This window comes from Pavona decussata, unplaced genomic scaffold (genome assembly GCF_977016875.1).
Source record: "Pavona decussata unplaced genomic scaffold, jaPavDecu1.1 SCAFFOLD_602, whole genome shotgun sequence".
NCBI lineage: Eukaryota > Metazoa > Cnidaria > Anthozoa > Scleractinia > Agariciidae > Pavona > Pavona decussata.
The window spans coordinates 933,078-947,500 of NW_028145860.1; the positions used below are offsets into that span (position 1 = coordinate 933,078).

Here is a 14,423-nt window from a genome sequence, read left to right on the forward strand (position 1 = left end):
TTGTGGAATCCAAAGAAATTCCCATTTATTTTTATTTATTTATTTACCCTTTGATTACAGATCGAGGTATCTATTCCCCTATCTTCTACTTAGGGACATTAAATGAGTAGTTATTGAACAATTATTCCACGAGCGCGCGTTGGATATGAGATGATAGATAGCCAACGAGGCGCGTAGCGCCGAGTTGGCTATAATCATCTCATATCCAACAAGCGCAAGTGGAATAATTGTTTTATTAAAAACAACCGAGAAATATTGCTAGATCTTACTGATTTCGCTGTGCAAGAACGACCAGAAGGCAATTTAATGGTCGCCATTTCTCGGCCATGGTATAATTGCTCATATACCATGGCCGCTAAGCCAATCAAATCCCTCGAATTGCATTATACAATGATGCAGTTTTTAATAATAATGGATAGACTATAGTATTCAGTGAATAGACTACAGTAGTTTAAAGTGCTTTGTATACTATTGATCCTTTGAGATGGTAGCCGTTGGTCGTTGCAGCAATACAGAGAAATAGGACTTATCTGAGACTTAGTTGGGCCTGAATTAACTTTTGTTAGACTGAAGGTAAGCCCAGAAACGCCGAAGACATGAACATATACTGTGGGGCATGTAAACAGCTCGTTTGTGCCCACCGTGGGGCATTTGCCGGTTTTGGAGATCAGCTCTGAGGAGAATGGGCACTACTGGAAATCAAAGGCCATTTCCGAGTTGCTGTGAACCGCTATATGAAAGCGAGGCAGTGTGCGAAGCTTTTCATGTGAAAATTAGTTTTCTTTACATATGAATGAAAACTAATTTTCATAACAAAAACGTTGCACTTAGCCTCGTTTTCACAATGAGGTTCAAAAAGCAGTTAGCAAAAAATCGATCAGGTATGATGCGAACTTAGCCCAAATCTCCCATTAAAAAGTTAGAAAGTTAGCTTTGCAGGTTGTGTGTCATTTTTCTTCAGTAGTTCTTTCACAGGGCCAAGGAATTCGTAACCAAACATTTCATAGTCGCTGCGGTACAGCTCTCCAATCTTAGTGATGTAGCGAGTAGGAACCTGTGAATAGTACTTCAGCAATGCAGATTCGCCGGTTGATTTGTGAATTCGGGGGAATGTTACTTGGTCATCGAGTCCCAGCAGCTTAAGTAGGAGAGGGCCGTCTTCTCCCAATGTCTCGAAGTGGCCAATGAAATCGTATTCAATAACGCACGGGTGACAAATCTTTTCATATTGTCGCCAATGTTGGTTTCTCGTTTTATTATCAGCAAAATACTGCATGAATTCTGGAAAACTCACGAAATGTTTTCCTTCAGGCTCGTAACTTTCCGGTCGTAATTCTTGAATTATTTGTCTTCTGAGGCCTACGGTGTAGCTTGGGATCTCAAGAAACTTATTTTTATATGCGGAAAGCATGCGATGTATTGGTTCACGGACAAAAAGAAATTTAAAATAGGTGTTCAACCGCTGTGTCCTTTCTTCCTCCGTATAATTCGTGAGCCGTCTCCACATTTTCCAGCGATTGATGCCTTGGTCATTTCCCCGAGGGGGAGCTAATAGTGATTTCCACGTCGTCGTTGCCACCTTTGACACCACACAGTAGATGAACTTTTGTTTGTCGTCCACAGCAAGCATGTGTAGGTCCTCTGGCCTTGGGTTTTTGTCAAACGTGTGATTGCGACAATATTCTTTAAGACGTCGCTTTCTGACAATTTGTCTTTCTTCAGGACTGAGCTGGTTCTCCGTCTCGAGTTTGTTCCCCTGCAATAGAAATATGATATTCCTTACTGCAAAAAAATAACGTGATTTATTCACGTGTGACCCTGATTCTGGACGAAACGACGAAAATTCGCCCCTTATTAAAGACCAATACCTGATACAAACCCAATTTAAGACCAAAAACTGACGACCTATATCTTAGCTGGACGAAAATGGCTGAGACCAGGAGCCCACAAAGAAAACCCTCTTTATTAAGGACGGTGCCTACTATTGTTACTGCGCATACGTTCTGCGCATCGCGAGATACTCGGGTTTCCTATGGGTGGTGCCTACTAATAAAGGAATATTTTTGCGCGGTTTAAAACTATACGGAGAAAGCAGAACTTATCAAATGCTTTTGGTATCTCAAAAGAAAATCGGGGGTAACCATGCATTTTTCAGAGATAATTAAGCTTCAATTTAGGAAAAAATCCCATACATTGCTTTATATTTTAGCGTTTTTTAGATATATTACTGCTTAATTATCTCTGAAAAATGCGTGGTTACCCCCAATTTTCTTTTTAGATTCCAATAGGCCTTGCTAAGATCTGTTTTTCCCGCATAGTCATAAGCCGCACAAAAATATTTCGGTATTAGTAGGCACCGTCCTTAAATACCTATGCAGCTTATGTACCTACCATTGACACATTCCTGCTGGATAGGCCGGAGTATCATATCAGGTGGTGGGCTGCTAAAGACGTCTTATCGCGGTCGACAATGGGAGACCGCAAGTCTAATTTTGTGTTTGCGTTGGGTTGCCTGTGCAAATGCATACGGAAAAAAATCGAGGCTGGCGGCCCGGCCCATTTTGTTGCTCTGTCGCGCAAATTTACCTCGTTTTGATGCAAGAATCTGGCCTCATTTTCACGTGAAGATTTCACAGACATGAGTCCCTCTCTTCAACATACAAATTTACTGTGAAGAGTCCCACACTCGGCACGACCTCAGTGATGAAGTCACCCAAGAGTAGAACTATGGACCCGATTACGAGTTTACGTCGCTTGTTCATCACAGGATACCCATCAAGAACCAACCAAGAGACTGTACCATCCCCTGGACGGGACATTACTGCCCATCACAGGATTCCCAGCTAAACGGAATATAGTCCATTACAAGATCGATACTCAGCTTTGACTGTACTACTCTCTCCCTGGATGGGATGTTAATCGACTATAGGATAAAAGCATTAGGTGAATGGTGACAATGTGCACAATACGCCACCTCAGCATGTCCAACCATCGACCCTCCAATCTTTCGACAGAGATCTCTGATGCGTTTACGTACGACTACACCAGAGCGACTCCGCACGTTTTAAACAACAAAACAACTGAAAACTAAGAATACTCAAATGCACGTAGACTTTCCCTAAGTTCGTTTTGTGGGAGTCCAGTCACTCTTTCAGCGCATACGAAGACGACTTGAGTCAGGTCTAAAATGTACTTAACCCCAAGGAAATTCACAATAGGCTGGTAGACCAAAAAGTAACTGACCACCTTAGCTTATTCCGTCCGTTGGCTGACAGTAATAAAACTGGCGATTTGGAGAGATTTAATTTTACCTCAAATTCGTGGTAATGAACTGATTTTTCCATTGGTGGAGTCTCTGCAAATAAATAAATAAAAAATTATTACTGAATTCTCATCCACGAGTTCTGATCGTGGCAATTTCGTTCAGTATGAACACGAACGTCAGGCACCTACAGAGTGTAAACATCGCAAATATGGCGCCGCGTTAAGTTACCGGCAAAACTTTACTTCGCATGGATGAAATAGAGGGCGGTAGCCTGCTCTGTTTTCCCTCAGTTTCTGGAAGAACTAACACTAAATGAATCTGAATGAGCGCTGGTGGAGGAAACAGCTGACCGAAAAACCATTATCGACTATCACGAAGAATTTGAACACGCTCAAAGTGAATGATAGTTGATGATAGTCAATAAATGTGCATGATAGTTGGTGGTCAAACGAGCGCGCGAGTTTTAACTATCATCGATTATCATGCAACATTTGACCAGGACTTTAAACTTTGAATTCAACACAGGGAAAACATTGCAAGACGAATCCTTTGTATCAAGCACATGAAATTTGAATAAATTATTGTATGTTTCAGGTGGAAAAAATTAACTCGAAAAATGACCCATATTTTTTTAACATATCAAACTGCTGATTAGCGAATTGGAACGGTTTTCTCCACACTGAAGAAGTGTTATACACCCGAAACGTCTGTCTTTCTTTCAAGACCATTTTTGACACTTTTTGATATTTATTTTTATATCAATCCTATCGGAAAACATTTTCAAGTGTCACGCACCTCCAAGGAACTTTCCTTCCCCGTTCATTATTGCAGATTAGCATAAATCTACTAGCGTTCTATTTCGAATGCCGTTCTCTGATTGGCTACGCTACCCGCTATCTATTTAACAATTAGATTATGAGCTCGAGATTTCTATCGCGTGATAGTTGATGAGGGCGAAGCCCGAATCAACTATCACGCATAGAAATCGAGAGCGAATAATCTAATTGTTTTAGTATAAATCTACTAGTCGTTCAAAACTAAACAAGTAAATTATCTATTTCCTCATCGCAGACACTTCGAAAACGCGAAGAAGCGGGCGCCATTTTGTTGAAAACCGCTACTCACTATCTATCACAGAATAGATAGCGAGTAGCGTAGCCAATCAGAGAACGGCATTCGTGATAGAGCACTAGTAGATTTATACTAATTAACAATTAGATTATGAGCTCGAGATTTCTATCGCGTGATAGTTGATGAGGGCGAAGCCCGAATCAACTATCACGCATAGAAATCGAGAGCGAATAATCTAATTGTTTTAGTATAAATCTACTAGTCGTTCAAAACTAAACAAGTAAATTATCTATTTCCTCATCGCAGACACTTCGAAAACGCGAAGAAGCGGGCGCCATTTTGTTGAAAATCGCTACTCACTATCTATCACAGAATAGATAGCGAGTAGCGTAGCCAATCAGAGAACGGCATTCGTGATAGAACACTAGTAGATTTATACTAATCTGTGATAGATAGTGAGTAGCGGTTGTCAACAAAATTCAGCCCGCTTTTTCACGTTTTCGAAGTGTCTGTGAGGAGGATTTGGATAATTTACTTGTTAAGTTTTGAACGACTAGTAGATTTATACTATAAAAACAATTAGATTATTCGCTCTCGATTTCCACGCGTGATAGCTGATTCGGGCTGCGGCCTCATCTGCTATCACGCGATAAAAATCTCGAGCTCATAATCTAATTGTTAATTACATAGTCCGAGACAATGATTTTTTTTAATGTTTTCATTTTCATGCCCACTTTAAGATGGATACCGCTAAACTTGTCGGCTAGAAAAAAAGTTGGCCTTGATTAGTGCTGATTCGCTAAAGGCAATACCGAGTTTTACAGCTCTTCCAACCAGCTAATTTTAGTATGTTAACTAATTTCTTATCCTAAATGGTCAGATTCGACAGGGGCACAAATTCTGACCCACATCAACAGAAAAATAGAGTGCCGCCGTCATATTGAAGAAGGGGTGAAATGAAATGAAGGGCCTTACTCGGCAATCACACAGAAATCGCTAACGAAATTGTCACTTAGAAATACACATCCACGTTGTCTGATCTCAGCTGATCCGCTTTATGATAATTGCAATTCGTTCAACGTGTGCAACGTGGCCGAATTATCCAAACACATAATTATTAATATCAACAGCGTTCAAATTCAAAAAGAGAAAGAAAATTGACCGTTGTGGGTCCATGCTATCTAATTTTGAATTTGGTCATTCCACGTTGTTTTCCAACGAAATGTTCAAAGATTTTAAACGCAATTGCAAACACGAAGCTATTGTTTTGTTCATAAGCTTTTCGTTTTTTGTGTTATTAAAGTCCCTATTAACAGCCTTAGGTGGAACACTCAATATCTGCTCCATGCGCTTTGCAAAAGCTAACTTTAATTCGACGACCAAGACAAGCAAAATGCAAAAAGTTATTGTGCTATATTTTTCTCGATCTGATTACCCTTATGCCATTATGTCTCTGGGCTTAAAGTCCCAAAAATGGTGCAAAATTTGGAGGTTGTCTTTGCTCCGAATAAATTGATTTTGTGAATATTGGACGAGACGCTAGTAACTTGAGAAAAAGGGAGAAAGCTCCGGGCAGTTTTCTCGTCAATGTTTGCAACAAGACTGTGAATAGCTGTAAATATTTGCCGAATTTATGTAAACTTTAAGAATAACAAAAATGATCTCTCCACACAAGGCCTTTTACCATGGCTGTACCTAGGATTTTTGTCGGTTGGGGGGGGGGGGGGGGGGGCAAACTCCACACACACCTCACAGGGGTCTCCCGTATACAGACAGGATTTCTAGTTGGTTTTTTTTACCCCTACAAATATTGTCATAATTTATTATGGCATAAACACCTAGTTTAGCTTGAACCAAACATTACCTAACTATATATTAACCACAATCGATATGTCTAAGTTTTGTTAAAGTATCTCCTGAATTCCTTGTTCTGAAAACTGAGCTAATATCTTTCAGCAAGAAAGGCATTCAAAGAGTATCAACAGAAGTATTCTTAATGGCACCAAAGTTGGGTAGTTTGTGAATGCTAGCGTATCTTCTTACTTCAATCTTACCTCTTCTGTTTATCGCTAGTCCATTTGATCGCATCTCCCAAGTCTTGTAAGCCAACAAAGAAAGTGTAAACAACAAAAAACAAACAACAAGCCTCTTCTTTACTAACAATGTCAGTCCCGACATATTTTCGTTAAGCGGCAGTCCGTTTGCCGCTAATTTTCCTAGCGCTTCCTTTTCAATATCTTATTAAGACTATAGAGAGCAAAATCTGTGTTCTGTCCGTTTAATTTCGGACGAAAGTCGCCTGGGGGTATTAATTAGAAAAACATACTTCGCCGACACCAATAGTTCCCATAGAAGAATAATTTAATAAATGCACAACAACTTGAAATGGCTAAATTTATGGTTTTGTGGAGAACTTGAGCACATGAGAGCAATTTTCCTACCATTTCTTTTCCAGGATAGTTCGGCTACATTGTACGAGTTGAACGAAGGAAAGTAACTGAGAAGTACTACAAGTAAACATGTGATGTTAGCGTTGGCGTTGCCGTCGTGATTACTTAAAAAGTGCCTACGTCACGCCACGTCATACATCTAGCCTGCGCGCATGCGCACTGAGTTAGAATAAAGATTAATTTAATTATAGCGTTGGTGTCGACGGCAAACTTTGCACAGATTGAAATCTTTTAAATGCACGGTCACTGCCGCTTTTCATTTGATTGATCAGTTCGTTTTAATTATTTTGCGTTTTCTACTAGGATAGAATTTTATTATTGCGCGGCTGAACTCCAACCTAGCTCCCTGGACTTTTCCTTTGTAAATTGAAAAGCGCTAGGAACGATGTTGTCTGAAAGGACGCGCATGGAGGCCGTTCGGTCAACAACGGAAACCTAGATGCTTACTGGTCGTTTATTCGAGCAAAAATATCTTTTTATTTTTCAAAAGGTTATCCTCCCATTTTTTGACTAGAATTTTTTGCTGCAGATATGATTGATTGGTATAGGACTTTGTGTTAACCACGGTAGTCGCTCAACCAATTAGACACTCACGAGGAGATTGGGACTAGAGCCCCCACAACACCCCCCTACCCCCCCCCCCGGGGACGAGAGAGATAACACGGAGGAAAAGGCCCCCTGGAACGCTTGCCAAGCAGGCAATTAAAAAACAAACCCCATTATCAACTAGCTGGTGCATGGATTCAGTCCCGGACACGAAACTGCTATATTTCAGTTAAAATTGTAAATGGTTTGAACCCAGGAGTCATGTCATAAGTACGTAAATTATGATCATCCAGGTGAGTGTAGTCCTGAGAAGGACTGTTTGTGGTTACTTTGACTGACGTTTCGACAACCTGAGCGGAAGTCATCTTCAGAGTCTGACTTGACTCTGAAGATGACTTCCGCTCAGGTTGTCGAAACGTCAGTCAAAGTCACCACAAACAGTCCTTCTCTGAAGATGACTTCCGCTCAGGTTGTCGAAACGTCAGTCAAAGTCACCACAAACAGTCCTTCTCAGGACTACACTCACCCGGATGATCATAATTTACGTACTTATATTTCAGTTAAACTGAGACAAGATTTCATGATTAGAATAGGCCATTTTCATGATGGCGTCACTTGACTACAACTAACAGAATTCATTTTGTTTTCCTTTTCCAATTCCAATTTTTGTAATCCCAGTGGAGAGCAAAGAACAATAGCTCTAATTAGCATGAGTAAACAAAAAACTGAAGGATTCTGGCAGTTGTAGTCAAATGACGCCATAGTGAAAATGTCCAATTGAGTGGGTAAGTTAGCTAACTGCAAACTTGTGCTCTAACTGGGTAACTTACTCTAGAGGCTTTTATTTCCCGCTGACATCATAAAATTATCATTTCACTCAAAAGCTTTAATCTTGCTTTAAAGAAAAAATATTCCCTCGAGTTCGCGGCATTGGTGATTGGTAAAAAGTGATGGAAAAGATAAAACAGATCAGGAGCCAGTTGTTCAAAGCCGGATTAAGCTAATCCCGGATTAACGTGAACTTTGATGCGAGCTTAATTAATAATTAATTATTAATAAAGATTCTGACAAAAGATTTTTGTCCGTCAGTTTTGCCTTAGACTTTACTTAACCTTTAGCCTGAAATTAGCCTTTTAAACCATTTTAAACGAGCGAGATGAAAACCTCGATTAACGGTTAAGCGTGGATTAGTGTCAATCTGCTTTCGAACAACCGGGTCCTGGGTACGAAATTCCGTGGACTCGTTCGCATGTAAATTTGTTTCCAGGCTTGCGCGCGGAAAAGTTTTGGCGCCAAAACATCAAAACAAACATGGAGACTATAATGCACCAGTCAATTGAAACCCCCACCCCCCAGGTCCCGGGGAAGGGTGGGGGATTTGACATAGGCTCTGGTCAAAAGGCATCAATATCCCTACCCCCTGAGGCTGGAGTTCAGATCAAACGCCACTACCCCTGGGGCAAGAAAGCTGATACTATCAAAAGTTCTAAGAAAAGAACGTGCAAGACCTACATTTACATGGGAAAATTTAATAATGTTCTTCTTCCAGGTTTGTGCAGCTTTGATTAAAATGCTAATCACACTCTCATACAGTTTGTTCAACTATTAAACGAAGGAAAAGCATGCTGTATTTCATTATTGGTCATGACCATCTCATTACATGTATTTAATAGACTGCAAATTAGTGAAATTTGAAATACACTGTATATATTATCACACAAACTCCGTTTATTTGGCTCAAGTTCAGTTTTTTAGAAATTTAATACCTTAAACTGTCTACTGAGGTGAATTCTCCATGGCTGCAACCTTGCACTGTGCGCAAATCCACTCTCCACTTGGTGCTGTTGAAAGCCCCACACACTGAAAATGGAACCACTCTATGGGACAGTCTTTATGTTCACAGGCAATCATGTCTCCACACTCTGGCCCTCCACAAATACACCACGAGTCAGGGGTGTCAACAGCTGCTTTACTAGACTTCTTCTTGAGAGAGTTCTCTTTTCTTTTTGCAGAAGCTTTCTGGGCACCTGCTTGGCGATGTTTCCTCACATCACTTAGGTGTCTTACCCACATCTCAACTTCATCGGTACGGAGTAAGGTTTGCTTTGCTAGTTTCTCTATCTCATCGGACGTCAGTTCCAGACATTCCTTTTGTTTTTTGTCAAAGGCATCTTTTATCACAGTACTTGGAGGAGAAATGGAGGCTTTGCTCAAATTGCAGTTATCCACTGCTAGCACCTCTTCTGGTCCCTTGTAGTGTCCACTACAAATACCACTGCACTTGTCACATTCCTTGGCTCCCCAAGGTCGTTTAGGGTCTGGTACTGGAAATGGCAGGTACTGAATACTTGGCCCTCCTGGGAACCATAATGAATCATTGGCTGGTTTTCCGTTCTTGCAAACTGGATGGATGCAACCCTCCTTGTAACAGGCTTTGAGAGCAAACACATACCCACTTGGAAGGTTTGGTACCATGTGCTGGTTCCGTAAGTTCCAAACCTGTTCAAAGTAATGATATTGATTTGGCTCCTTCTTCTTGAGTTCGGCCTTAGCTGCTTTGGTTCCCCTCAAATACACAAGTAAATTCTGTCTCTGACCTTTCAGCTCTGTTGCATGCTTATCTGTGGCACCTCTGTACATTTTTATTACAGATGAACCAAATGGTATGTCATTGACTCTATCCAAATACACCTGCAGTGCTGCTTCCATGTTTTCGTGTAATCTATCCTGAGATACTCCTCCCGTTTCAGTTTCGGCAGATCCACACAATGTCGACGGTATAAAGAGATTAGCATGCGCTCGGCCAACAACACCATTCTGCAGCTCTACAAGATTGTAACAGCTCGCACCACTGTTCCTTGTTGTGACCAGTGTCAATTCCCTTCCTTCTTTTAGATGCCATTCGGTCCATCGAAACTGTACCTCAACATGACTTGGGCCCTCATCGGCTCCCCCATCAACTCTAATACAATCAATGTTCTTTCCTTCAAAACACACATCCATTTCTGCTTTTTCTTTCAAACAGTACAAGTCAGCAAGATGCTGTGTTGCTGTTTTCTCGTGTAGAACGCCAGGTGCTTTGACAATCCCAACAGACACTTGACCAGTGGTTTCCGTCTTCATGAATAAGTAAGATGATGTTTGAAGTTGACCTCCGTGTTTGCTTACATAGTCAGAATGTGACGTGAGTTCTGGCTTTCCTTCCAAGCAGACAGCTTTATGGTTCTTATGTGTGTAAGTACTATCCAGACGGAATCCTGCTTGGTCGTCTCTATTGAGAATCATTTTATCTGAACCGTCTTTTAGCTGAAGCATATCAAGGCCCTTGTAAAAGCAGTATGACCAACGGCTATCGGGATTGAATTTGACATCAAAACCTTTACGTGCTCTTCTGCAAGTTATTGCTGCAACACCCTGGTAACGCTGAGCCGAAATCCTTCTCTTGTTCCTCACGGCACACAACTGAACAACGGTACCATACGATATCGATATGCCATACTCCTTTTGTAGATGCTCTTGCATCCTTTTGTAAGTTACTTTAGGCCCTGTAGAATTCTTATTACTCGCGAAAGTAAAAACTCCAGTTCTTCGCCACTGGTCTGCACCAACCCGGTGTTTCTGAACAAAGTCTTCCATTTTTTTTCCTATATCAGGGTACTTTGTCACAATGGTAGACACTTTCTTTGGAATCTTGCGTTTAAGAAGGGCTTCTTTAGCTATAAGCTTTGAAGTTTCCCTTTTAGCAGCCATCTTGATTTTTTTTCTTTCTTGTTGCACTTTTTCTTTTGCTTCATCAGAACAAATATCATTGATTTCACACCAGTCTCCATCATCAGATTCACTGTCAGTCTCAAATATGGCGTTGCCTAGAGATTGTTTCCGCTGAATCTCTAAATATGCCTGTCTACTAATTTCGATCAATTGCTCTTCTGCTGTTGAAAGATCACTATAGGGGATGAAATCAGCAAAGTCAACAAGTATTTGATTTAAAACTTCAGGGTTATCTGTTGGTAACATGTTTTTTAGCTCAGCCACAAATGTAAACCAGTTAAGATTGTTTTCTCTTAGTATTAACAACAGTGTTTCTCTTGAAGGTGCTGGATTTACAGTTGGATTTTTCAGTATGTCCGTGTCATCTGGATCAAACATACCCCTGTCTGATGTTCCTTTTTCCTTTGATACTGCATTTTCTTGTGCAACCTTAACAAAAGAACTCCCATGGTCTGAGCTGTCTGTATCATGTTGTCCTTTATTGGAATGCAGCTGATCACTTAATGGAAACTCTTCTTCATCTTCTGTTGCATCTTCTGACGAAATCCATTGAACATCTTGAACTTCGCCAAGGTCAGTACTTTCATCCTCTGAATCACTGGATTCGTAGTCAAAGCCAATGGTGCGCAAAAGTGCCTTTTCCTTGACTCGTGCAAGCTCTGCCACTGTTTGTTTGATTTCACTTGCCCTTCTAAGGGTCTCTTCGATTTTCCTTTGTTTTTCGCCGAGATTTTGAACTCCATATCGCTTCCGAGCTTCTTTAGCGCTAAGCTCAGAACAAGCAGTCATTTTTAGTAGCAGACGATCTGTTTCAGTGGTTGCTAGTTCACATAAGGCGTTTATTTTTTGTCTAGATGGAAGCTTTTCTCTGACATTTGCTTTCTTCGAATGCAAGAACTGTCTCATTATGACCACAAATCTTTGTGCATCAACTCCAGGTTGGAATTCTGTAGCATACAGTCTTTTTGATCCTGGGCCTTCAGGTGCAATTTCCATGACAATAAGTGGCAGCTGCATTAGCAGCCTTACCGCCTTTGAACTTATATACTTGACCTTTGGAAAGTGTTTGATAAAAAATGCCTTCAGTTCAACAATTCCATTATTTATGACATCGTGGGCAAACGAAATCAGTCCCTCGCACTGTGAACAAACTTGTAATTCTGAACAATGTTTCCTAGAGCAAAATTCTCTCCTTGCAACAGCAACTTCTTCAAGTGTCATATCATTAATTAACGCAACATATAAACCATCGTCAACTTTGTATTTAGACACATCCGATAAACAAGAAGAAAGATGTGACACATATCGTGTATAAATGTCACTCCTAGGAGCGTCTTTATCTACAAAAAATGAGCCTTGCTCCCACTATCAGCACTCCTTGTGCCATTATTGTTGTCTCCTTGTGACTCATTTTCTGGTGTATCATTCTCTCCAGGTTTATCTCCAGAATGCTTGGCGACTTCATCAGAAACCCTTGACGACTGTGTTTCCTCCTGATTAGTACAGGTAGCTTTAGTTGAATTTCCTCTGGCTGTACCTGCTTCCTTACTCAATGGTTCTGCTGGTGTAACTGACTTTCCCCAGAAAGATGTCAATGTCTTAGTTGAACTACTCGAAGACGATGACCCGTCAGAAGACGAGGAACTGGTTGACTGCTTATCTTTGTACCATTTGGCTTTTGCCTGTTTTTTCTGGATAAGCAACACCTCTTCTTCATGCTTTCTTTTTTCTTTTCGCAGCTTGGTGATCTCCTCTTCTACCGCAGAGGCTCGCATGTACTGTTTAAGTTGCTCATCTCTTGCTCTCTGTTGTTGCAAAAGTCGTATTCTATCCGCGAGGCTAGCTATATCATCTGTGAGTTCTTCAACCTTCTTAGTACGTAAGTGCTCAGACATTTTCACTTTCTTGCTACTGCTACCATGCTCCATTGATCCTGTTCCAAACAATTTTGATCTTGATCTTTTCTTGCTGTAATTGTAGCCGTCATTATCAAGTTTTTTACGACAAAGTTCTATAAGGTTCTGTTTGTCATCTAACAGAGTGGGATTTTCAATGCACAATTCAAAGGCATTCGCATTCATTCGTTGATGGTATGTTCTTGAGCTTTTGGCATACAGCACACTTCTCTTCCTGATATCTTCAACATTCAACTCGACGGTCACTTTGTTAGAGTCTGCTAAAGAAGGCTCATTCTAGAGAACAATAATGGAAGCCAAGTAACATAAATATATTGTCTGTGGTCTTATTCACACTAGAAAGATTTTGTTTATAATTATTTCTTTCAGATTTCAGTTTCATGGGTGACTGGATGTCACTGCATTTTAAAGAGCAACTTAACCCTTTAACACCTGTTTACGTCAGCTGACGTAAAAAGTTCATAAAATTGTTAATATTTGGTCTATTTCAATGAAATTTTGCCACAAAAATGGTCTTGGAAAGATCAGTTCATTTCCAGAATAAAATTGTACCCCTCTAGTATCTATGACCACCCCTGGAACTTTTGACAATTTTTTGTTTTACACATTTGCAGTGTGAGACATAACTCATGTTACTCTATTAACTGAGAGCTGCAAAATAAGCTATAGTTTGGGGGTATACCTAGTATGTCTGAAAATTGAGGCATTTCTGAACTTTTTGACTTTGACATTTTCAGCCCGTTTATGTCAAAGCCATGATTTACTTCTCCAATTTTGATATGAAATAAGGACTGCACTGGTCAAGACCTTTCAAATGGTATATCATACATTGCCATTTAGGTTTTATTTACGAGTTTGGAAAAAGGGGTAGAAAAACTCAGGAGTGAAAGGGTTAAACTGAATTTCATTAATAAAATTTAATTTTAAAAGCACAAACCAACAATATTCTAGCAATTTGAAAATAAAAATAGTCAACTAATAGGTTCTCACAAAAAGCTGGGAGAATAGGTTGTTACAGCACACATGTCAATGTAGCAACAACTACTAAATGCAGTCAAAAATCTACGACCCAGACTAGAACTGAAAATAAGGTCCAGATAATTGAAGTGTCATGTATGAATACTAATTTAAAGTGCCACTACGATGAAAATTTTTGTATTTCTTTTTCGCTTTTTTTAGTGCAAATGTATTTAATAGGTTTAGACAAATGCGAATTGCTATAAATTAGATTGATATATTCTTACACAGCCCAGAAATAGCTGACTGAAAACCCACGAAAATCACGTAAAATCCGTCCGCCATTACTCCGTTCATAAATCCGAGCCCACGTTCTACTGGTTTGCGATCTGGTACACTTGACTTGATTTGTGACGTAAATGACTCAACACGTCATGATTATTATTC

At 40.2% G+C, this 14,423-nt stretch overlaps 3 protein-coding genes across 3 annotated transcripts in view; all 3 read right to left on the minus strand.

Annotated features, from left to right (window-relative positions):
* Window positions 1-81: 81 nt before the first annotated feature.
* Window positions 82-6,597, minus strand: LOC146449235 (carbohydrate sulfotransferase 12-like). Its single transcript, XM_085101516.1, has 3 exons — window positions 6,391-6,597; window positions 3,312-3,355; window positions 82-1,756 (listed from the first exon to the last, which is right to left on the minus strand). The coding sequence occupies exons 1-3, from the start codon at window positions 6,512-6,514 to the stop codon at window positions 920-922; spliced, it is 1,005 nt and encodes a 334-aa protein (XP_084957642.1). The 5' UTR covers window positions 6,515-6,597; the 3' UTR covers window positions 82-919.
* Window positions 6,598-8,652: 2,055 nt separating this feature from the next.
* On the minus strand, window positions 8,653-12,360 carry LOC146449236 (uncharacterized). Its single transcript, XM_085101242.1, has one exon. It carries the CDS (start codon window positions 12,322-12,324, stop codon window positions 9,109-9,111), a length of 3,216 nt encoding a protein of 1,071 aa, XP_084957368.1. The 5' UTR covers window positions 12,325-12,360; the 3' UTR covers window positions 8,653-9,108.
* Window positions 12,361-12,443: 83 nt separating this feature from the next.
* Window positions 12,444-14,423, minus strand: part of LOC146449237 (uncharacterized) — a 3,961-nt gene continuing 1,981 nt past the window's right edge. Inside the window, exon 5 of the mRNA XM_085101243.1 lies at window positions 12,444-13,295. Coding sequence (XP_084957369.1) covers window positions 12,444-13,295 — 852 coding nt within the window. The remainder of the gene's footprint in view (window positions 13,296-14,423) is intronic.